The sequence below is a fragment of the Schistocerca serialis genome, chromosome 9, assembly GCF_023864345.2.
Source record: "Schistocerca serialis cubense isolate TAMUIC-IGC-003099 chromosome 9, iqSchSeri2.2, whole genome shotgun sequence".
Classification (NCBI taxonomy): domain Eukaryota; kingdom Metazoa; phylum Arthropoda; class Insecta; order Orthoptera; family Acrididae; genus Schistocerca; species Schistocerca serialis.
The window spans coordinates 439575253-439601371 of NC_064646.1; the positions used below are offsets into that span (position 1 = coordinate 439575253).

Consider the following 26119-nt stretch of genomic DNA (forward strand, 5'->3'; position numbering starts at 1 on the left):
ACGTGCAGCGGAAGTGCGACCTCTTGCTTTCTCCTCTCAAAATCGCGAAAGCTACAATACTGTTTTCTCCATGCGGGAACTCCAACATGCACTCTCTTCTTCTCGCTCCTCCGCCCCAGGACCAGATGGTATCCACGTCCAAATGTTGCTGCATTTATCAACCCATAGTCTGCGTTACCTCCTTCGCCTTTATAATCGAATTTGGACCGACAGTACTTTTCCCAGACGATGGCGGGAAGCTATCGTCGTTCCTGTTCCGAAACCTGGAAAGTACAAACATCTCCCCTCTAGCTATCGCCCCATTTCTCTCACAAGTAGTGTCTGTAAGGTTTTGGAGCGTATGGTGAATTACCGTTTAGCGTGGTGGCTGGAATCCCGCAGTGTTTTAACACCTGCCCAATGCGAATTCCGAAAGCATCGCTCTGCAGTTGACCATCTTGTTGCTCTCTCCACTTATATCATGAACAATTTTCTCCGGAAACGCCAAACAGTAGCAATATTTTTTGATCTGGAGAGAGCATACGATACCTGTTGGAGGACAGGCATCCTCCGCACACTATTCTCTTGGGGCTTTCGAGGTCGGCTGCCCCTTTTTCTTCACGAATTTATGGCAGAGCGCACATTTAGGGTGCGGGTGAACACTACTCTCTCCCGTACTTTCTCCCAAGAAAATGGGGTACCCCAGGGCTCCGTGCTGAGTGTTGTACTGTTTGCCATTGCCATAAATCCAATTATGGATTGTCTCCTTCCTGATGTCTCGGGCTCCCTCTTTGTGGACGATTTTGCGATCTACTGCAGCTCTCAACGGACCAGCCCTCTTGAACGACGTCTTCAAGGATGTCTCGATCGTCTCCACTCTTGGAGCATCGAAACCGGCTTCCGTTTTTCTCCCAGTAAGACCATTTGTGTTAATTTTTGGCGACGTAAGGAGTTTCTTCCGCCCTCCTTACATCTAGGTCCTGTCAACCTTCCGTTTTCAGACGTCGCTAAATTCTTGGGTCTTATGTTTGACAGAAAACTGTGCTGGTCCTCCCACGTTTCCTATCTTTCGGCTCACTGTTTGCAATCCCTCAACACCCTCCGTGTCCTGAATGGCACCTCCTGGGGAGCGGACCGAGTGGTCCTTCACCGCCTTTATCGCGCCTTGGTGCGCTCAAAATTGGACTATGGAAGCATAGTCTACTCCTCTGCTCGGCCGTCTCTTCTTTGGCGTCTCGACTGTATCCACCACCGTGGATTACGTATAGTGTCTGGAGCTTTTTACACCAGCCCTGTGGAAAGCCTTTATGCTGAGACTGCTGAACCTCCGCTGTCCAATCGGCGAGCAGTCCTTCTGAGTTGTTATGCTAGCCATCTGTCTTCCATGCCTGTTAATCCAGCCCATGTAATTTTTTTCGACGCCTCCTTTGATGTAGGGTATGCAGGCCGCCCTTCCTCCCTACTGCCACCGGGAGTCCGCTTCCGTCAACTGCTCCATTCTCTTTCCTTCCGCTTTCCTAAAACCTTCTTGACAACTTGGGGTACAGCACCGCCTTGGCTCCGTCCCCGGATCTGCCTGCTCCATGACCTTTGTCAATTTCCCAAGGATGGTACCCCTTCACTTGTTTATCGTCAGGCATTTGCTGCTCTATGTGCACAAATGAAGGAAGCCACATTTATTTACACTGATGGCTCGAAAACATCGTTAGGTATAGGGAGTGCCTATATTGTTGGCGACACCCGAAATCACTTTCGGCTTCCCGACCAGTGTTCGGTTTATACTGCGGAGCTTTACGCTGTTCTCCAGGCTGTCCACTACATCCGCCGCCATCAGCGGATACAATACGTCATCTGCTCAGATTCCCTCAGCTCTCTCCTCAGTCTCCAAGCTCTTTATCCTGTGCAGCCTCTGGTCCACCGGATTCAGGACTGTCTGCGCTCGCTCCACCTGGGGGGCGTCTCGGTGGCGTTCCTCTGGCTCCCGGGACACGTTGGTATCTGTGGAAATGAGGCGGCCGGTATTGCAGCCAAGGCTGCAGTCTCTCTTCTTCGGCCAGCTATTCAATCGATTCCCTTTGTCGATCTACGGAGCGTTTTATGTCGTCGTGTTGTTCATTTATGGCACACGCATTGGTCGACACTTCCCCATAATAAATTGCGGGACGTGAAAGCTCTTCCTTGTGCTTGGACCTCTTCCTCCCGAACGCTTCGTCGGGAGGAGGTAATTTTAACTAGACTCTGGATAGGGCACTGTCTTTTTAGCCATCGACGTCTTTTAAGCGGCAATCTTCCTCCACTCTGTTCCCACTGCTCTCAGCTGTGGACGGTAAGACACCTTTTAATTGAGTGCCCCTATTTTAATCCGTTATGCTCCCGTCTACAGTTATCGCCTGATATATCGTCGATTTTAGCAGATGACACGCGCTCAGCCGACCACGTTCTCAAGTTTATTAGTGCCAGTGAAATGACGTCAGTCATTTGAACCTTTTTTTGGGGACAACCAACCCCTTTCTGTAGTGGATTTTTAAGCCTTCCTTCAGCTTTTAGTTTCTCCAATTTTATGACTTTCGTTCCCATTGCTGCTGGTTTCCATTTTCGGTTTTTTACTGTTTCCTAAGTCATGGACCGAGCGCTTATGACCATAGCAGTTTTGCGCCCTAAAAAACAAAGAAAGAAGAAGGGAAAAAAAAGAAAAGAAAAAAAAGAAAGGAAAAGATGAAAAGGCACTTTGCTTTTGGAGACTACTTCTGATTCTCAAGCGCAACAACTGCTTGCAGCTTCGTTCCTGTATGGCTATCCTGATTGTGTCGAGGCCCATCAGGTGCTGAATGGCTGCTCAATGCCCTCACTGAGGCACAAATCCAAACATACCTCTCTGATCAGGGTGTCATTGCAGTTTATCGGGTGATGAAAAATTAGATGTGGGTGAGGAACAGTTAGATGCATCCTTTGTGCCCACGGGTACGTTTTTCCTTACTTTTGGTAGAGTGATTCTTCTGTCAAACATCAAAGCAGGCTTTGAAGTTATCACAGTACAACCACACTCGAGAATCCTGTCGACACCCGGCCAAATGTGTAACCTGTGGTAAGGATGCTCATGAGGGCAATTGTCTGCCTACTTTTCCCCACTGTATCAACTGCAATGGCGACCGTCCCATGTATCTCGATGAGCGGGCTGCCCAGGAGGCAGGGTGAATAAAAAAATGCCTTAATTGGTCACTCACAAGTTGTTGACCAGTTGGAAACCTACGTTCTTCCATCTGGCAACTACAGTACTGTTCAGCTACACCTCACTCCATGAAGGATGTGGCCATGCAGAGATGCGACCTCAAATTTAGCACCGCAGTTGTGAAATTGAACAGCATCGTGATAACATCCCTATCTCCTTCTCCAGCTGTGCAACATGCCATCAAACTTTCGCAGAAGCCGATGAACTACCGCTGACCTATCACTGTGACTTTTTTGTCAGCAAATATGCATGTTGTTTGCCTGTCACGTATGACCACCCATGCAATGCCTCCTCCTTCGATGACTCCTTTGATCTCCAGTGTGGGGCATGTCCGTCTTCTCTGTTACCTCCTGGAGTTCACTTGTGGCTCTTGTTCCGGCAGCTTAACTTCACACTACCTGCTACTTTTCTGAGGGATGTGAACCCTTCAGCACCTTGGCTCTGTGCAGTGCCCTGTGTTCACCTTAGTCTTCATTTGCATCTTAAGGACACTACTCTTGCATCACTCTGTCATCTTCAGTTTCACGACTTTCACACTGTAGTGGCAACTTCTGCCACCGAATGTATCAGGATGACCAAATGTAGTGGGAAGACAGCGAATGTAGTGGATGGGTGCCAGGAGTTGCCATATTAAAACTTGTCGAGAACTTTCCAAATGATTTATTAGTTTCCACTACAGTGCCCCGTTCGCCTCGGTCCGCGTCACAGGGTCCTACAATTCTGAGGCCATCGCCCCAGCGCAATGCGCTGCTGTGTGTTGGCCTTGTAGGACTGCGTCATAAGGGCTGCACCTGCAGCGGGCTCAGCGGTCTTCTTTCCCATTGACTCAGCACTGCTCTGCTGGGAGCCGCCGAGCGGCCCGCTGCTTCCTTCCTCACCGGGGTAGCTGAAATCGCAGCAACTGCAAGCGTCTGCGATCCAGCGTTCAAATCTGCGGCCCTCGCCTCAGGATGTCTCTGGCGTGTGTCGGGAGCCGAGACGACTGCCCACGGTAGCGAGCTGAAGAGTGGCCTGCCGCTGGCTGGCTGTGGACCCCACGTCGGCCTCAGAGGGTCGAACCAACAACCCACCGTGGACTGGGATACTGGCGCCCCATCTGTTGCTGCTTGTAGCCCGGCAGTGTGACACACCCCACCCTCCAGGAGAGCTGCCACACTTGAATGAATCTAGTTAGAAACGCACACCTATTTAAATGCCGCTTTGTGTCACATACGCGTAACATGCTAGGTTGGCCAGTGGCCCCCTTCTGCCTGTGACTTGCGCCATGCAAACTGCTGGGTGTGCCTAATCCGGCAGTTCTACACCCCTGTGGCCTCTATTTGCCTTTGCAACTGCTGGTATGCGTAACTCACTGCAATCCGGCCCGCACGTGGCTGTAACTTGTGCCGCTACAGCACAGAACTCTGCAATTGTACATTTGTGTACGCTGATAGTTCTCGGACTGACTGTAGTGTTAGGTGTACCTTCGTCAGTGGCACCTATGTTTTTCGATATCGGCTTCCAGAACATTGCTGAGTATTTACAGCAGAGCTCTTCATCCTGTATCAGGCCACACAGTAGATCCAGTGACAGGATTTTCAGTTGCATCATCTGCTCACTCTCTCAGTGCCCTTCAAAACCTGTGTGTGCTGTACACTGTCCATCCCTTAGTGCTGTAGGTCAAGGAAAGCTACCACGTGATCAGTCTTGAGGGAGCCCCTGTGATGTTTATGTGGGTTCCTCGCCACATCGGTCTGACAGGAAATGAGGTCTCTGATGCTGCTGCTGAGGCTGCAGTTCTCGTACCTCAGCTCGCTAGTTCTTACATTCCCTCCAGTGATCTCTGTATTGCTGTCTGCCAGCAGGTGGTGTCACTTTGGCATCATTACTGGTCCTCCCTTCTTGGGAACAAGTTTAGGTTATTAAGCCTCTCCCTGTGGCTTTGACAACCTGCTCTCGGCCCTCTCACCATGAGGGGATTATTTTAGCTAGGTTGCATATTGGGCACTGTCTTTTTATGCATGATGCTCCCCGACTACGTTGTGCTCATTGCCCTCAACCTTTGATGTCCTGCCATTTCCTGATGGCATGCCTTTTTTTACCCATTTATGTTCTCAGTTGTGCTTGCCATGTGAGTTACCGGCCATTTTAGCAAACGACGCACGGGCTGTCAACCATGTTTTACTTTTTATCCGTTGTAGCAATATGGTGAAGGGCATTTAATCTTTAGTTAAGGACCTCTGTTTCTCTGTGGCATACTGTATAGGCCTTTCTTCATGTCCCTGTTTTCTCTTCCGTTGATTGGGATTAACATGTAATCGTTTTTAACGCCACTCTTTGTCTTCACGTTCTACAGTTCTGACATGGGTGCATATGAACCTAGTTGTTTTTGTACCTAAAACAAAACAAAACACGACCTGTTGCTATTAGTAACCAATATTAGGCTGCATGGTAGTAAATATGAGGGGGTGTCGAATACCATAAACATCATCAGCCATTTGCAATCTTACTATCGAGGGTTCCTTGTCAGCGTTAAAACTTGACTACACTCTTTATTGACAGTTTAAATCCAGCCCGTCCAGAAAAGCCTAGGTACATCTTGGCATAACACTTCCATGTGGTGAGTAGCAATCTATCATTTTCATAATATTGCTTATCTGTGATGATGAATACAGGCCATTGAGATTTAATATGGCTCTGAAACATATAATTTTGTATGGTTTGTAATATTTTTGTTATTCCTTCCGTGAGTATTGGCAGTAGCAAATATTTTCTTCTCCAGAAGTAAAGTACTTGCAACATTTTTATCTTATATTTTTTGAACTAAGCTAAAAGTTTCAACTGTGGAAATTGACTTTGTTGAAATTTGTCTGTTGCTCCTCATCTGCTGTTTGTGTGTGGGCATACTTAACAGTTAGTTATTTAAACACAATGTAGTATATACAGGGCTATTACAAATGATTGAAGCGATTTCAGAAATTCACTGTAGCTCCATTCATTGACATATGGTCACGACACACTACAGATACGTAGAAAAACTCATAAAGTTTTGTTCGGCTGAAGCCGCACTTCAGGTTTCTGCCGCCAGAGCGCTCGAGAGCACAGTGAGACAAAATGGCGACAGGAGCCGAGAAAGCGTATGTCGTGCTTGAAATGCACTCACATCAGTCAGTGCAACAACACTTCAGGACGAAGTTCAGCAAAGATCCACCAACTGCTAACTCCATTCGGCGATGGTATGCGCAGTTTAAAGCTTCTGGATGCCTCTGTGAGGGTCGGCCTGCAGTGAGCGAAGAAACGGTTGAACGCGTGCGGGCAAGTTTCACGCGTAGCCCGCGGAAGTCGACGAATAAAGCAAGCAGGGAGCTAAACGTACCACAGCCGACGGTTTGGAAAATCTTACGGAAAAGGCTAAAGCAGAAGCCTTACCGTTTACAATTCCTACAAGCCCTGACACCCGATGACAAAGTCAAACGCCTGTGGGAGGAACTTGATTATCGGCTTGATGTTTGCCGAATCACTAAAGGGGCACATATCGAACATTTGTGAATGCCTAAAAAACCTTTTTGAGTTTTTGTATGTGTGTGCAAAGGATTGTGAAAATATCTCAAATAATAAAGTTATTGTAGAGCTGTGAAATCGCTTCAATCATTTGTAATAACCCTGTATTTTGTGTCTTAATGGCGAGGACTCTTGTTTTAGTGTGCGTGCGCGTATTGGTACACATGCACGTGTTAATCAAATTTTAATTAAAGGTAGCAGTTTGTGCAGTTTTATTATACAATTCATAATGTTGGATATTTTCCCAACATATCAGTGTTTTGGCAATATACTTACCCAATGATGTAATTGGTTTGCTGCAGATTCGGCTTGATGAGTCTCAGGAGGTGGAATGCCACCATTTGAAAGAGCGTCTACACTATGAGCTGGAAATCCTAATGGCCTACCAGTCAAAGAATAAAATGCAAGCAGAGGCGCAACGAAATAGAGAACGAAAGGAACTGGAAGATCGTGTGTCCGTACGACGAGCTTTACTTGAGCAAAAGGTTTGTAACATCAACAATGAAATTAATTTTTCATTGCTTTCCCATGATGCATTGCTACGACAGGTCGTGTTTGAAACATTGGAAACAAGACAGACATATCTGTACAATACATCATATAAACTGGTTAGAAATAAGTTTAATAGGGAATGGGGTAATAACTCTGTGTCTTCTTTTTAGATGGACGTGGAAACTAGACAATTTGAGCAAGAAAGAGATGAAAGGATTAGGCTGTTGCATGAACGACATGAGAGGGAACTGGAACAGTTTGATGAGGAGTCTGCTCGACTTGGATTCAGGTGAACATTAGTATAATAACTGTCCAATGTGTTCATTGGTTCTGAAAGCCTTTAATTCTCCTCCATTTGTAATACAACAGCTTGTGATACTATTAACTAATTTATTTATTTATTTTTAATTTACAGTGCTCTGGCAATAGCAGAGGCTCCAAAGGAAGCCTATCCTGATGAAGAAAGTCTTTCAGGTAGCATGTTGAGCCTTGCACACAGCAATAGTTCAACATCATTCCCACCTGGAAGTCTTTAGCATATGCTTGATCATTTCCCTTGATCATTCATAAATCCACCTAAGCTCCTATCTGCCACCCGTTTAAGTACCCACCTTTGCCCTGTGCCAATTGGCTGTTAACAGCCAGCACAGGTAAATAATTTAATGAGCAAAAAATGGCAGTGGTATGAATTCAGAGAAATGCAAGCTCAGGTGTTGGATGTAGTTAAGAATTTGACTGACAGTCTCGTATTTCTTATAATAAGAAGCATTGACGGTTTCCCCGTGCTCTGCCAGTTTTACTCTTTGGAAATTGGTTATGAGACTATTTTATTACTTGTGTTTATTTAATTACTGGGCTGTAGCCTTGGCTATTGAAAGCTACTGAGCATTTTGATTATACAGACTGCATAGCTTGTAATGTTCTCTTATTCCAATTGCGCATTCAGTTTACAGCGCATTTGTTTGATAGATAATTATACAGATGTATTTGTACGATACCGACAGTGTGGTTGTCCTAAGTTTCATTGTGTCAATTATTATAAAAGCAGTGTAACATTCCATTTGTTCCAGTAATAGACTCACAAGTGCTTGCAAATCTGAAGAAGTATAGCGGCTTCTATAATTTTTTAATTCTGTGAATTAAACGGTACTGTTCAGAAAGAATTTCTCTGTCACATGCTGATTAAGTGTATTGACACATTATGGGACTTTAGAATCAGCCTAAAATTGTGGAAGATACTGAACCACCATATCTGGTATGCAGTATTCTAAGTCAAAAATAAACAGAATTTGTGTCTTGTATTATTATATAGACTTACTGTTTACCTTTTTCTTCCCTCCCTTTCCTTTACATCTAAGGTAAACCAAAGGAAATCTTTTATTGTGCTTAAAAGAATAAGTGCAACATATGCATGTAAACAGCTTATGAGAGATTCTGGTATACCATTACTTCCAGTTATGGTACTATGATTAAGTCTCCTCTTTTTTGTGAAATTAGTATTAATTTGTATTGTTCAGTTGTACAAATGGAATCCTGAATTGCATGTGAATCGAAATTTATGTGGTTGTATGTCATATTTGAAAGTAACAAAGAAGTTAACATAATGCAGATGCATTGTATTGGGGAAAGAAGCTTCAGTCGTTCAGCAGAGAGAGGTGGCAAGGAAAAATATGTAACTGGAGATTGTAATAATCTTTTTTAGAAAAAAAATAATGTTAATTTCCCCCTTAATGTTTCCCAAAGATGGTTTCTTATTGGACAACATAATATTAATGTAGATTTAGGCCCATTTTGTATTGAAACTTATTTAATTCTCCACTTTATTTGTTCAACGTTGACTGTTTTTAAAGCTTTGCATTAAAGTATCTTCCTGTAATGTGAGAAAGCTGTAGGGTTTGATGCATAACTGCAGAGTACTTGAAGGTGGATTGAAATAGTTATATGAAGCATAATCAAAAAGAAATATCATTGAACACCCAGTAACACTATGATGAAAACCTTAAACTGGTATACCAGTGACAGAAATTCTTGCTCGTAAAAGTCAACAGGATGTTGTAACAATAATACCAAATTTCTAAAAGCCTTTTTATTGCCAGTTGGCATGCTGAAGTTGATGTAAAAATATTCAAATGTCACTAAGTTAGTTACCAACATTTTATCACTTTGTATTACCAATGTGTGATGATATCTTGTGCAAAGGTAGTATATTTGCAGAGCTCATAAGTTTTATTTATTGTATCATTTTCCATGACACATAGCTTATCATAATTTTTTCTGTCTTCTGAAATGACATGTAATCATTGAAATAACATACAGTGATTGACACATGCTAATATTTGAATGTTTTTCGTATGTAGTCATTCACATAGCCACTTTGTGGCATAAATTCACTCAGCAAGACGTATGCTGTCCTCATCTGCCATGTAAAGATGTACATAAGTAAATAAAGTACATAATTTTTAAATAGATTTTGGTGCTTACTACAATTTTTAGCTATTGTTGGTTGTCTTGGGATCAACAATTTTACAGAAAGCTCAAAAATCCAGTCATTGTATTAATTTTCTGAGAGAATAAGTAAATTCAAATTTTTGTGTCTATTGTTTTATGCATATATCAAAATGTATGTGTTTCTATCCCTACAGCATGATCATATCCTTGAGCTTTGTATTTGGGAGACCTTTTTTTTTAGTGGGGTTGGGGTGGGGTGACATCATTTGTAATCAGCTATGAGTAGTGGCTGTATCTTTGCCACAGTTGCAATACCTGCCAAAAAATATTGTGGTTGACCTTCTAAAAGATGTGATCATAAGCATAAGGTTCATTTCCTAACAGCCATGTGTTTGCTCAAATATAGTCTTTGATTATTTCATATAATTCCCTTATCATTCTGTTCATTTGATTGTCACTTTTATTTGCAGAAGAGCTGTGTAGTTTGTGTACAGTTTTTTTAATGTAGCTACTTAAAATGCATGCCCTCTTTTTCTTACTGATGCTAGTTATTCATTAGAACATTGCACCTGTCCCATTTGTCCAGGTGGAGTTATATCTCAAATTTCACAAAAACTGGGAAGATAGTGTGGCACTAACAAAACAGTTTGCTGGATAGACTTTTTCTGTAAAAATATATACTTTCATTTATTGCATACATTTCATAAATTACATTTTCAAAATAATGTTTCCAGTTTATGTAATTAAGCTTTGAAAAACATTTTCTGACAATGGACAACAAGTCTTCTGTAATTTTCTGGCTCTCTCGTATATTTGAATTCTTATAATGAAAAATGGCATACTTTTTCTCACTAAATTCAGTGTAATAGTTAAGGGACAATTCAGGGAACATGAATCACCAAAATATGGAAATACATTGTTGTACTTCATGTACAATTCATTATGAAAAAGTATCTCTATGTGTTGAATTGATCTGTGTTTGGTGTGCTTGTTCAGAATTCACATGTTGTCAATAGAGGATAATTCTTTTTCACTTCTAGAAGTGCATTTTAATTTTGTGGTGGTATTCTCACAATATTCACCTTCTTCTCTCCACCCAATTGCAACTGGCTGGTCTATGTAAGCAACAGACTGGAGTTTTCTAATAGTTGTAATGTGCCTGGCAGGTAGTTTGTTTCCCAAGTAATTTTTCTGTCGTCTTCATTGGAGAAGTTCAAATACCTGAATATTTTATCCGTAGTAGAAATTTACCATTTACAGAATACATTGCTTTGTGCAGAAAGTTAATATTGTCAAGGGTTTATCGTAAAGTCTTGTACAGTACTGACATAATATTTTCACCATAGTATGGCAAAGTAATATAGAAAATTAGAGCAAATTGTAAAGCAATTCCATGCACTTATTAATTCAATTATAGGGCATTGAAAATATTGCACAAGAACAGGGCATTCTTAAGGCCAGTACTAGAATATTTCAAAGATGGAATAGGCTATTATTTTCAGACCAGGTTATTGTAATTAAGGCTTCCTGTTATTTTCTTAGTGTAACATCATGCAGAAATGAGAATTGTTAATTATCGTTACAAGTTTGTTTAGATGGTTCCCAATATTTGATCATTCAGACACAGTTTTGTTGTGTAACTGCTTTGAAACTGATAGTAAGAGGTCAACACAATATTGTTAGGTGGAACTTGGGTAAAAACTGTATAATTATTCACAACATTGTTTATTTTGGTGTGAACAAAAGTATTTTGTCTGGTCAACACATTTGGGATTAGATTGGGTTGTTGCTTCAATAACATCTTTGATGTTTTGTAAAGTTGTGGGAATTGTCAGTTTGACAGTTCCATATTTTTAGTGTATAAGTAAAGCTGCCACCCTAGGTAAATATATCTGCAAAATCCTTTGTTCTAGGGTCTCTTGGTAAGAATTGTCATCTTTACAATTTTTAAAATTTGTTTAGAGAGAGATTGAAACAGTCAGGCAAAGTTCAGAATTCATCTTCAAATGTCTTCACATTTCTGTGACATTGCATGTAACAGATAGAGAAAATAATGAAAATCATATGCACTTTTGATTATTTTTCAGTGTGTGTCATTAGAATATTAGGTTGTTTGGTTTCATTATTGAGAAGATCCCATGTATAAGTTTGTTAACAAAGGGAAACACAATTAAAAAAATGTGATGAAAAGAGCTGAGAGCATTTTTAATAAGAGATAGCAAGTACACATTTTCTGTTTGATACAAACTGCAGTGAATTGTGAAAAATTATTCAGGTTGTCCTGTGGAGGATTTATACCTTTCCGCAAGGGAATGTCACAAGTTTATTATTTCAGGTTACCTAGCAAACACTAAGGAAAGCCTGAAGCATAAATTACATGCAGTGAAGAAGGATGTGCTTAAAAGATAATAATAACTGTGTTATAGTGTACATTATTCTTGATTTTAGTAGGGAACACATTTTAGTTCTTTATATGTTTACATGACTGTGACAGTTTTTGCAGAACCATCTAATTACACTGAAGTTGTTAGGATATGTTTGCACCATTTACTGCTTCTGATTCCATTATTATATCATTAAACACTGCTTAATAAGTTACAGAACACAAGAATTTTAAATACCTTACAACAGTGCAGCAGTAAGTGAGCTAATTCTTGTTAGCTTACAGCATAAAATTGCTTGAACCTTTAGCTGCAGTCTTCATTAATTTCAGATGTGAGCAGCATTTGAATTCTTATCTTTGTTCTGTACAGTACTATATGATTTGAGACTGTTTTGTGTCTTATCTTTACTACTAGTTCCTAATGTTTCAGCAATTTTCCCCTCTATTTAAATATAATTTATGTAGTTTTACTGCAACATCCACCTGACTACTTTGTTTGCTACACTCTTGAATATCAGGAGCTAATTAATATTGAAATAGCGAGTATGTCACTCATTGCATAGAAAAGATAATTTCACTTCATAGCTGTAAAAAGAAATGCCCTATTGCCAGAATTGAAGAAAATTTGATAAAACATCTTGGAGATTTCTTTGCATTTGGAAAGAATTATAGATTAACTTGACACATTCAAGGAAACAGTAACAAAATTATGTGGAGTGAACTAACTGTTCCTCTTCTAACTCCTTTATTTGTTTTTTGTCTTGCCTTGTTCCATTGTCTTTGGCTCTTTCCAAATAAAGATAAATGTAAATCTTTTGCTTTTCTCTTAAAGCAATATCTCTTTCCTGTTGTTTTTGATTTAAATGACCTTCAGTATTCGACATAACTTTTTCTATCTGCATTAGAGACACAGAATACCACTAATTTAACTGTAATGTTATGGAAAGAATAGATGCTACTCACTATATACGGGAGACATTGAGTCATCGGCAGGCACAACGAAAAGAGTTCTAAACACTGAGCTTTCAGTCAAAAAAGGCCTTCTTCTAAATCAGAAAACATTGACACAGACAAAACTCACACACCCCTATGACCATTGTCTCTGGCCACAGAGACAGAACTAGAGACAGTGATTTTGTGTGTGTGTGTGTGTGTGTGTGTGTGTGTGTGTGTGTGTGTGTGTGTGTGTGAGACAGGGGGAGGGTGGTGCACTTGAGCGAATGCGTATGTGTTTTCAAGTTTAGGAGGAGGCATTTTGGTCAAAGGCATAAGTGTATAGCAGTCTTTTCATTTTGCTTGTCTGTGACTCGACGTTTCGGCTACAAGATGAACAGCAGTCTGTCTTTTTCGTAATCTTGGTTTTTTTTTGTTTTTTTTTTCCATCCTGGACTTCGCATTATTTGACTAATTTAATAGTGTTTTAGAAACATAATTTTCCAGTGTGTTATTGAGTAGCTCTCGTGGCTGTCAGTTTTACTAATTACGCAGCTCTATGTTTCACACAATAATTATGAAACATAAGACTTGCAAATTTTTTTTTCCCCCCCCAACCAGCATATATTCAGAATGAATTATTTTCTTTTGTCTACAGTCGCAGTTTTATTTTGTCTACTGACCTAGAGGCAAAAGTGTGACTATAGACTAAAGCTAGTAATTATTTGTCTTTGTGTGGGTTGCTTTTCAGAAAGTATGTTGGGAATATGCCATATATTCAGGTAAAATTCTGCTGATGTAAAGATGCAGTGTTTTGAAATTGCAAACCATAATGCAGTAGTAAAATTTCATTACCAAAGAAGACAGTTTCGGTAATTGTTGCAAAGAATCAAGTTACATGAATACACTTCTTGATCCATGAGTTAATGTGATATAGTATACTGCCTTTGATTTATTTGGCACTGTATGTTGAATTGAGAATGAGGAATGTTACATAATTTAAAAAACTTGTAATGTGGTGTAATCTGTGATAATGTCACTTATGTTTTATTACCTGTGCGACACTATCTAGAAAAAGATCAAATAAACAGTAAGATATTAAATATCGTAATATAATTCTCTCATCATGATTGTAGATTTCCATTCAAAAGAAATATTTTAGGCAGATATTGATGGAAATGATTTATTGCTTGTGTGCCGTATCATAATGTGGTTGTGAAGTTTTGTCATACAGTGCTTCCACATTCGTCAACATATTGTGCATGTGAAGTGTTGTAATTACGTGTTGTGAGACAACTGTGACTCGAAGTAATTATGAGTTATTTCTATTGAACATGTTTGTCAGTCAAATTCAAAAAACTCATCCTCTGAGAATCTCCGGAACAATGTAAAGTATTAAGCTTTGTAATTCATGAGCTCTTCATAGAACATATTGTTTTATACGAACATGTGATGCAGTTCCTTTTTAATAAAAAGGAATAGATAGGATTTATGATAAAATCATTTACACAATTTTCAGTATTTTAGCTGCTGAAGTCTAATATTTTTTGAGGCCAGGGGAACATCATTTTTTGGATATTTCCTGGTTAAGACTGTTTGTCTTCTCATTATTTTGAATCACTCAATTGGGAAGGCAGCTGTATGGATAGTCATTAAAAGTAAAAGCTTGTACAGTTATTTAAACATTTGTGTTAGATGTAAATGTTTATTTTATTCAAAAGCATAACAAATCAAAAATGTACAGTCATCTATGCTTCCATTAAAGTTTTATTGTTATCTTATGGTTATGTTTATCAACAGTTGTAAATTTTCCCTTTAATACTGTTGGTGTCATTTCAGTTCTTCACTGAAAAATCCATTTGGTTACTTACTAAGAATGGACTATTGATATTTACATTCAACAAACTGAGTATGCTTTTTGATTAAATGAAAGTTCTTACTTAATCTTCTTTCATGAAAAATATTGCAAATAGATTTTGTTGTTTTCTATAGAATTCACCACGAAAAGACGACAGATAAAGTGCTTAACGATTTCTCATTGTTACATGTCCAAAAAACTACATTAAAGTAACCAGATTTTGTACAACAAGAGTTTGTAATATTTTAAAACCAAAAAATGTTACAGAGTGTGAGTAGTGCTAAAACCTTTTTGACTGTCACACATTGCAATGTCTTACACATCACTGTAATGTGAAGATGTCAGAATTAGAACTCAGATGAGAATAAAAGTCAAATCTTTTTTATTGTAAACTTTATTGTATAATTAATTCGTGTATAACTGTATTGCTACATATTACACAGTGATTAAAAAGATAGAGCCATGAGTGATTATTGTAAAGAAAGTTGTTTTTATGAGTTTTATGCTGTTTTATAAGCATCCAACAGTATCTCACGTTTTGAGCATGTGATCATTGTCTTGAAAGATATATATTAAAATTATAGAAAGCCAATGATAAATAAAAAATCATTTTTGTTTGTATATTTTGTTTGAAATTTAAAAGAAGCTTAAATAATTTCAGAACACAACTTGCATGTTGTTACTTGTTTACCACTGTGTCCTTTAAGCTTAAAATGTGAAAGAGAGAGCCGACCATCCTGAGTGCATCTATTTTGCACTTGTGTCCTTTTATTTCTTATATTTTAGCTTATTGTGTGTGGTATTGACAGCTGTATTGTCCATTGACAGGAACATTATGTTAATACCAGAACTACAAATTTTGGTTTTACTGGCAGTGCTGTGAGCCCAGAGTAAGTAATATTACAAAAGCACTCAAAGCTAATTACTTGTTTCTGCCTTGACCAGAAAAGCCACCTCTCAACTAGTGTTTTCATCTGGCTGATGGAAAGCAACCCAAATTTCACAGTACTTATATTGGAAAAACTCTTGGTTTCTGTGGATGCTAACAATCATATTGTCAATTCACTCTTAATCATAGCTCTGTTTTCATGGTCAACAGTACTTGAGATACCACAGTTCTACATGCTAACATGTGCCAAACTTTTCTCAATTTAAGCATGTAATAATGATTAAGAACTATAATGCAATAATAATAGACTTACTGATCTTTCAACGTACACCACATAGATCTCCAGTGTAAGGGTTAAGAGCAAGAAATTTTTATTTTTAATGCAGCATTCTTTTCCTCACACAAATTTATTTGTTATACATTGTTATGATCACTCTACTACTACTAAAACCATAAGAGAGAATTTATTAATAATAATTTTATTAATTACTTTCACAAGAAGAATATATATCTCTCTCTCTGTGTGTGTGTGTGTGTGTGTGTGTGTGTGTGTGTGTGTGTGTGTGTGTGTGCGCGTGCGGGCGGGGGGAGTCAGTATCAGTTATTGTGAATTAAGTGTTTCAGTGATATTAATGTTTGTCCCCCTCCTCTCCCCAGCCTCCTCCCCATTCACCTCTGCCCCTCCCCCCGTGCCTCCCTCATCAAAAAAAGAAGTAATCATATAACAGTTATTACTGGAAGAAAAATACAGTAGTTACCATTTTCCATTGCTGTTGCCTCTTTGTTGTTGTTATAGTTACTTGTACAGCCACACAAATTGATAGGAAACTGTTTTATTTTTACCCTTCTCCTTACTGTTGCATCATAGAGACCCCATAATCTTTCTGTAAGAAGAGTGATTCTCCCTCAGTGTTGATGCTCTGGGATTTGCACAGTGTTTGTATGCAATGAAACAACCAATTCTGCCAAACCTACGAAAGATGACACAGTGGTTAAGGTTTGGACTCACGTTTGAAAGTAGTTGGATTCAAATTCCTCTCCAGTTATCCTGGTTTCGAGTTATTAGACAAATCCTTTCCACATCTTTGTTCATTCCGAACTTGTGTTCCATCTCTAATGACCTCATTATCTACAGCCTCATTATGGTTGATCATTTAACACATTATGAATATGTATAAAGTGAACCATTCTGAAATGTGAAGGATGAAATGAAATGTTACATTTTTAGAAAATGTAATTATATATATTTTTAAGGTTCTGAAGCACTTAACATATAGCTACAGATTTACGTTTCATCAATGAAACTAAAGAAAATGTATGAAATGCAGCTATTTAAATAACCTATAAAGCTATTTTATGTAATGAGTGGCAAAGCATCAACAGTGATACTTCTTGTAAAGATGTGTGTAAATATTTAAGAAATGTTTTCAAAAGTTCATTACTTTCAGCAAACAGTTTTTTATTGAGTCCTTGAGGTGCTATCACTTCATGAATGCAGAGATTAACATGGTTGTTGTTCTGGTTATAATATTTTGAAACTTTTTGTGAATCAGTACAAAGCTTGAATTTATATGGGAAAAATTGTTTTAAGCCAGATGCGCATCTCACAAGAGTCTAGAAAAAAATATTTCATGGGAACACCAAATGTACATATCCATCCTAGTTTCTTTCGTTCATTCCAAATGTTCCTTTCAATTTTGTTTACTTTCTTCTATTTTGGATGTACTGCAAAAATGTTCAACCCTTGTCTGATGTTTTCATTTGAAATCCTATCCAACTTGGTGCAACCTTTGACTGCTTGTAAATATTTCATTTCAGCTGCCAGAACATCATTAGAATATTTTCTTTTCACGGCCCAGGATGCACTGCCAGACAGTAGAACAGGAGCGGCCATCACCTTCTAGAATTTCATTTCTGTATGTCTTCATGGATTTTAAATGTTCTGTTTACGTACATACTTGATATGTTTGTGATTTATTATCTGCATCGTTCTCTCCAGCAAGACGTTTAGTTTCCCAGATAATAAAGCTACTGAACTTGTTCCAAAATCGGTTCTTCATTTTCAATTTTGTTTCATACTGTGTGTTTCCTATGGAATGCTATTGTTTTGATTATATTTACTGCAATCTTAAAATTATTATCCTTTCCAATTAAGTTTGATTTTAGTAGGTCATCCTCGGAATTTGATGTTAATATCATGTCATCAGCGCATAACAGTAGCCTTCATTATCACCACATAAACTACCTCTTATCAAGATGTTTTGTTCTTCTAGAAGTAGCACTTCTGTAATAATCTTTAACCTATTGTTTAACATGCCTGGATATATTTCGTAGGCAGTGTTTAACATTCTGGCACCTCTAAAATTTGGGGTTTTGCTGTGCTTGCCCCCCCCCCCCCCCCACTTCCCCCCCCCTTTTTTTTAAGAAATATAGCGACAACACTTTTGCTGTAAACCAGTTTTCTGGAATTTTTGTGTTTAGCCAGCAGGTATTGGGCAGATATAAAATTCTTAATTTAAGCAATAATCTAATATATTTAATCAGTTCCATATTAAACCCACAAGGACCTCTGTATTTCTTGCATTTTTGTATTTAATTACATATTCCACCATCAGTTGCAAGGTAATTAAATTTGTGTTGACACAATCAGTTAGTCTATATTTTCATAATGACTACTTGCCATTGGATTATACCATAGATTTGTGAAGTGTTCTGTCCATTGTTCCTGATTTATTACAGTTATCCATGCTGTATCTTCCCAGATATATTTAAGTGTCTTAATAATGAAACCCTGCCTGCCATATACATCATGTTGTACCTCTGGTAGAGATTTATTAGTGGGTTCATTTTATTTCTCATGAGTCTGTAGTTTCCTCTTGTTTGGTCATTGGGAGATTGCAGAAACAACTTGTATGCTCTCTGTTTTTCTTTTCATTATTTCTTAAGTTTCTTCATTCAAGCCGGCCGCGGTGGCCGTGCGGTTCTAGGCGCTGCAGTTAGTTAGGTTTAAGTAGTTCTAAGTTCTAGGGGACTGATGACCTGAGATGTTAAGTCCCATAGTGCTCAGAGCCATTTGAACCATTCTTCATTCAAAATTTAAGCACATTTTTCCTTTGCCATTTAGATTGCTTTCCAACAGCATCACCTGTTGCTTTATTGATACAGTATTTGATGTTTCCCATTCTGTGTTCATATAATTTTGTGTACGTGTGTTTATTAAATAATTTTCAATCTCTGTTGATGGAGGTCTAAAGTTAAAGGATCTTTTAAAAATCTCCACCACCCCCTCCCCACCTTCGTCTGCAGACAATGAGTCCTCAAGTCTCTTCCACCTTGTTAATTGCGCTGTTTTGGCCATAACCAAAAAATTGTCACTGAAAATATCATGTCCTCTGAAAATGTTAATGTCTTGCACTAAAGAAACAGCCTTCTCACTTGCTACAATATAATCTGTGATTGATATTGTGCTTTCACGTAATTAATAATTTTACTTGTCATTGGCTTATCACCCAGGGAAGATAAAAGAAGACTGAAAGCTATGCTACATCTACATCTACATAGATATCCATACTCTGAAAACCACTTTGAAGTGCCTGCAGAAGGTACCCAGCATTGTATTTCTTATTAGGGTATCTTACCATCCATTTACATACCGATTGTGGTAAATATGACTGCTTAAATGACTATGTATGCACAGTAATTGGTTTAATCTTAACCTGTGACCCAGGAGAGAGATGTACAAGGCTCAAGTATATTTCTAGATTCTTCGCATAATATTGGTCCTTGGAACTCTGTAAAAGGACTTTTGCAGTGTAATTGGTACCTATCTTGAAGCAACAGCCAATTCAGGTTTCTCAGTATTTTTGTCATGCTATCCTGTTGGCCAAAAAAAACTGTAACTATTCTTGCTGCTTGCCTTTGTATGTGTTAAATATCCCTTATTGACCCAAATATTTGAGGAGTATTTTATGATGGGATGTAAAAGTGTTTTGTCAGCAGTTTCCATTGTAAACGAACTACATTTTCCTAGTATCCTGTCATCGAACTGAAATCAGCCACCTACTTTACCTGCAGTTGAGCCTATGTGATCATTCCATTTCACATTCCCTGATATTTGTATGAATTAACTAATTCCAACTGAACTGATGTTGTAGTCTTAGGATACTATGAACATGTGTTCTGTGAAGTGCACACTTTTATGTTTCCATATGTTTAAAACAAGTTGCCGATCTTTGCACCCACTGTAAAATGCCATCAGTGTCTGTTTTGGATATTCACATAGTTTTGTTCATGTAGTACATTACTATAACTGCTTATCTTCCGATGTCTGAAGTTACTATTGATATTGTCTGCTATGTCATTAAATAGATGGTAAGGGTACCAATACACTTCCCTATGCACATCTGAAGCCCTTTTGCTTCTACTTTTGTTGACTCCTCTGCATCCAAGGAAAACATGCTGCATCATACCTTACTAGGGACCTCTTTTTTTTTTTAAAAAAAATAGCCCATATATTCTTACTTTGTTAATAGGTGTTGGTGAGATTCTAGGTCAGATTTGTTTCAGAAACCAAGAAATATTGTATGTACCCGGCTTCCTTGCTCAGTGGCTTTCAGGATGTCGGCAGGAAAAGTTAGTGTTAAGTTTTGCAAAACATGTTTTCGGAATCCATTCTGTTTGCTATACCTCTTTATTTGAGCTCAAAAGTCTTCTAAGATTCAACAACAGATGGATATAAGTGAAATTCGGATGGTAGTTTGGTGGATCACATTCCTTGTAGACTGGTGTGGACACTTTTTTTTTTTCGGCCACTGCGTATAGTTTTTTTGTTTGGGGGTTTTATGGTATATTGTGGCTAAATAGGAGCTAACCCAGCGTTCCTCACTTACCTGCCATATGTTTCATTTTACTTGTATATTATGCAGTAGTCACTGTGTTATAAGTTGCTTTACAGTGACTATATACCATGAAAGATATCTCCCATCATGACCTATCCATTCATTCTTTTGAACTGGAGCTTCAGTTGCTGTACATGCTCCAAGACCAGATGTAAATGTTGTGAATAATGACTCAACTGCCTCTGTATAGAGTTTTCTGAACATGTAAATCTTGCTGTGTATTCTAATTGTTCTTTGGTAATCAGTGTTGCTGCAGCTGCCTAATGTACATTGAAACCAGTTTCAGTGTGGACATCCTCTAAGAGATCAGGTATATTTGAAGCCATTACATCTAATGCAATTCTTGTGTCAGTGGCCTTTCAAACTCTGTGGGGTATGTTCTAGATAGTTTTTGGAGAAGGCATTTAGTAATGTTTCACTTGACATCTTATCACACTTACCAATTAAGAAAAACTGTAATGATCCCAATTGATTGTCAGATGATTAAAGTCTCATCCAGTGCCAACTTTCTGACTCGGGAGCATGCATACTAGCAAGCTGAGGTGCTCTCTGAGATTGTTTTTGTTAAATCTAGGGGTGAGTTTGTGGTTGATAGACGGACGCAATTATGAGTTTGTCAGCCTTTGATACTGACAAGGAGAACATGGCAAGTCCCATAACCCAATTTTCCAAAAACTTTGCTGAGTGGAGGAGGAGTGAAAATAAGCAAAACCTTGTCTTGGCTTATCAGTAGATATTTGACTGTTTCTGAGAAAATGACGGCCAAAATTTTCAGCACAGTTTAAATGCCTTTTATCAAATGATAAATTCAGGTGAGGCCTTTGCACAGTGGGTAGAATGATGGCTTTGCACTTTTCCGCCCCTCTTCAAAATCTGATTATTGTTTTTAGTATCTTTTTTCATTTATCTACCCTTGTCTGTTGAAAGTTACTACGCAAATGAAGTTTACCAAGTTAAAGAACACAAGGGCATTATATTAAGTGTAAAATTACAACTGGGTTTCACAATAAATGTCATACATTTATTACATAATATATGTGTATGGTCCATTACCGTCTGTCTGCTTTGATAAGTAATTCGGGAATGATGTTTTTTTTTTTTTTTTCCTACTGTTTCCCTAAAGAGGAAAAAACCAGCTGTGGAGGTAAGAATCAATTAAATATGAGACACCCCCTTTGCAGGCTACAGGAATAAATATGTATACTTGCTGGCCGACCAAAACCCACTGCTTGGCAACAAATATGCGACACTATCAATATTACTGACGAGACACGCAACAGGAATTTCACTGAAAACAATTTAAAATTTTTCTCATTTATTTATTGTTTCACACATTTATATAGTTATCTCCTACGGACATGGATAGGCAAATGGAGAAAAAAAGAATAAAAACAATAATTGTGTTTTGAACATGGAACGCAAAAGTGTGAAACCACAATGCTAACTGCTGTGCCACCATTTGAACCAAATTAGTTGCGTGGTGAAAAGCACATGAAGTACCTCAGAAACTGCAATTGTCATTTTCTCAGAAACGGTTGTGTATTTGAATAAGGAGAGACACATGTTTGCTTATTTTACTCCTCTTCCAGTGAGCAAAGTTTCTGGGAAATCTGGTTATGGCACTTTATGTGCTCTCCTTATGAGTCTTGCACAATCTATCTTCATACAGCTTCTGTTTTTATCTCGGTGTAATTGCGTTTCTTACTTATTGCAACAAAAACACCATTTCCCATTTGCATATACTTTCAGTTTACACATAATTCAAACTTTGTACATTGGAAGATGATGATCCACTTTAGGAAGCATTAGCAAAGATATCCCACAGTATTTGGTCATTGGTGGTTTGTCCGTGATGGAGGTTTAGGGACTGCCCTTTCTATTGGAATCAAGGTGGTTTGGTAAGATGTAGTGAACCTCAACAAATAGAACTCAACAGAAAAAACGGTACATTTACTTTTTTTTTTTTGGGGGGGGGGGGGGGGGGGGTTGCAATAATTGTCTGTAGAAACTCTGAATTTTGGAAAGACAGAATGTTTCTCCGTCAGGTAAAATTATAGAGATTTTAATGCAAAGCTAACTGAATAAATTTCATGTACAAGTTTAAACAATCCAGGTTTAAAATCTTTTCTGTAACAGTAAACTAATGAGATATTAAAATCATTAACTCACATATTCCCACACTCTGACGTTCTATGTTGAACTGTGATGTGATAACTCATCATTTTGCCAAGCAGCACTGACCAATAAAAAAAAGTACTGTGGGAAATGGAGGGTCAGGGGGACCATTTTGACTTGTCCACTCACAGACTTAAGTTTGTACATTGGCACAAATTCTTTGTGAGGTTTGAACTAGGTCTCTTACATGTAGTGGTTCAATGTACACCCATTAAAAAGTGTTGCATCACCTCAGTTACAAGCTCTCCTGAACACTGATGCTGAATGTGTATATTGCTTCAATATTGCAGTCCCTCGGATTGGTCATAGGTGTCGCTCATCCCACACAAAAAAGTAAACAACTGCGCACTCACAGTGCCTGTGTGACAGAGTGGGTAAGACTGACACTTAGTTCCAGTCGTAACATGAGGGAAGAAGTACACTACTTGTGTCATCTGTAGTTCCGCCACATCTAGAAGGTCAATTCTGAAGTTTGATTGTATCCACATTATGTTGTGTCAGGAAGGTCTCTCATCGAAGCAAGTTTCAAGATGTCTCAAAGTGAACCAAAACAGTATTGTTCGGATATAGAGGAGGTACAGAGATATAGGAACTGTCAATGAGTTGCCTCGTTGTCCCTACCCAAAGGCTACTATAGCAGCTGACACCACTACTTACAGATGTCAGCTTGGAGGAATCGTGAGAAAAATGCCACCCTGCCGCATAATGATTTTCGTGCAGGCAGAACATTTTGTTTTGACTAAAAGTGTAGTAAATAGGCTGCATGATGTGCAAGTTCACTCCTAATATCTGTGTCGAGGTCCAACTTTGACACCTAGACATTGTGCAGTGCAGTGCAGTGCAGTACAGATCAGATGGATCTGACAACATGGTGAACGGGCTTGCTATAACTGGCATCAAGTTCTATTTGTAGATGATATCCCCATGTGCCTTCACACATAATCATCAGACATTTTTGGAGGCAGTCTGGTCAGTCTGAATGTCTTAGATACATTGTCCAGTGAGTGCAGCAAGGTGATGGTTCCTGATGTTGTGGGATGGCATTATATGGGGCTGACATACATGACTGGTGGTCATTGAAGGCAGTCAAACAGCTATATGATACAGTGATTACATCCTCTGATACATACTGCAACCATATCAGCAGCATTTTGGAAAAATTCTCGTGCTCAGTACGCACATCTTGTGAATGTGTTCCTTCATCACAATGAAATCACTAGATTAGAATCGCCAACATGTTCTCCAGATGTGGATCCTATCGAACGTGCCTTGGATACGTTGAACAGGGCTGTTTTTCTGGCAAGAGGACCCACCACATTGCTGTTGAGAGGAGTGAGACAATCTGGGCCAACAGTGCCTTGATATCTAGTGGACAATATTCCATGACGAATACAGACGAATGAAAGAGGACGTGTTACTAAGTGTTAGAGGCACTGGTGTATGCTGCAATTTGGAACACAAATTCAGAAAGTCTAGATTATTATTCTACAACTTGCACTTTTTTGTTTTCATGAGCAATAACAAGAGCTGAAATGTTGATTTTGTATATCGCTATTCCATTTTTACATAAAGGGTCAGGAACTCCTAGAACTGTGGTGATGCAACACTTTTTTGATGTGTGTAGGTGACTGTGGTGAGTATGAAAGTGTTTATGTTGATAAAATGTTTCTCATCTATTGTACCATTTATACTGTGCATTATGTTGTTAACATAAGTAACTAATGTTATAGACCAATCACTGTGAGAAAATGCAGCTTCTGATACTATTGAGGGAAACTGAAACTGGCAGTCTTAAAAGAATATGTTTCTAGTAAAACTTTTACAGGTGAAACAAAGTGGTTTAGAGAGCAGATGGAGCACATTGACTTCTGTTCATTGTTTTCTGTAGATCCCGTCAAGAGCAAGAACCTTCAAGGATATGAAAAATAATCAAAGTATATATTAAGAAAAGGCGAAGACTGACAGCCATATGAACTTAATCTGTGTTTCATACTATTATTCACATTTATGCCATCTAAATTCAATTAGTAAGGAAGTTGCTCCTTTGAAGAAAAAAAAGTACTGCCTCCTTAGTTATACTCTGTAGCTGCTGTTTATCTGCTATTAGTTGCATCATATTTATATGAATACAATGGTGCTTTTCAAATAAATTATTTACCCACATCTGTAAATACTGAATCTTGTGCATTGCTAATTGTCATGCATTTTACAATAAGCAGTGCTACTTGCCATTTAGAACTTTTCAATCTTTGATTCTAGGTATTCATATAATTTTTTGAAGGAGTGGCTGATGAGATGTGTGTTTTTGCTTGTTGGACTGGAACTTGTAGAGTATCTTACCGCCAGAGTGCATAACTCCACTATGAACCCTCTGATTATACCAACAAGATCATGAACCCTAATCGTCCTTTACTGCAGTTTTATTAGCCAGTTCCACAACACATGTGGATATTGGAAATGGTGGATGTAGAAAAAGGAAGAAATTTCACAGTAGTTGGTAGTTCATAGATTTTCCCCGTGCATAAAGAGTAGTAAATATGGGATGACATCCAAGTACTCCCATGAGCTGTATCATCAGCACCCTACCCCTTTTGATACAAATATTTTTGCCATTCTGCATGCTCATTCTTGTTTTTCATTCTGTCTAGCTTACATTGCAGAGTTCCTTGTTAAAATTTGAACTCAACTTTTCTTTTCCTCCTGGCTTGTATGTGTCTGGTCTCTTCCGTGCTTCTGCCATATTTGCTTACTCAATACCAGTCGCATGTATGTTAACTTGTACGCCTTACAACTTTAGACTTTATTTATGATGTGTCTCTCTTGAATGGGTAGTGCATTCCCAACCAGCTCTTCTTTTACCACTGTCTCTGAAATAAATTGCCACAGCAGTACAAGTGAACAAACTAGCAGTGTACAAAGCCACCTACTTGGAATAGGGTTTAAAGATCTGTACTGTCCATTTAAGCACCAATTAAAGGGAATTTTTGTCAGGTAATGATGATCAAAACCAAAGAGGGTAAATTATGTTCAGCTATGGCATATTACCCATTGTCAGATTTTCAGTAGGAGAAGACTGTAACAGTAGGCTACCAATGGAAACTAATTCTTCATGCTGCAGCTGCATCTAAAAGATACCATTTGAAAAGTACTGAGATTGTGCATTGATTTGATGATGCTTGACCTGCACTGCTATGCCTGTCTTCTGTCTTCCACTTTAACAGACCTTGCAGTTAGTCAGGCTCTCTAAGCATGTTTCTTGAAAGGCATTTGTAAAAGCAGAAACAAAAAAATGATC

General features: G+C 38.6%; 1 protein-coding gene across 3 annotated transcripts in view; it reads left to right on the plus strand.

Annotated features, from left to right (window-relative positions):
* Positions 1-15530, plus strand: part of LOC126418541 (serine/threonine-protein kinase Tao) — a 206268-nt gene extending 190738 nt beyond the window's left edge. For all 3 annotated transcript variants that reach the window (XM_050085353.1, XM_050085354.1, XM_050085355.1), the window contains 3 exons: positions 7051-7233; positions 7411-7529; positions 7656-15530. In XM_050085353.1, coding sequence (XP_049941310.1) covers positions 7051-7233; positions 7411-7529; positions 7656-7776 — 423 coding nt within the window. In that variant the 3' untranslated portion in view covers positions 7777-15530. The remainder of the gene's footprint in view (positions 1-7050; positions 7234-7410; positions 7530-7655) is intronic.
* Positions 15531-26119: the final 10589 nt, after the last annotated feature.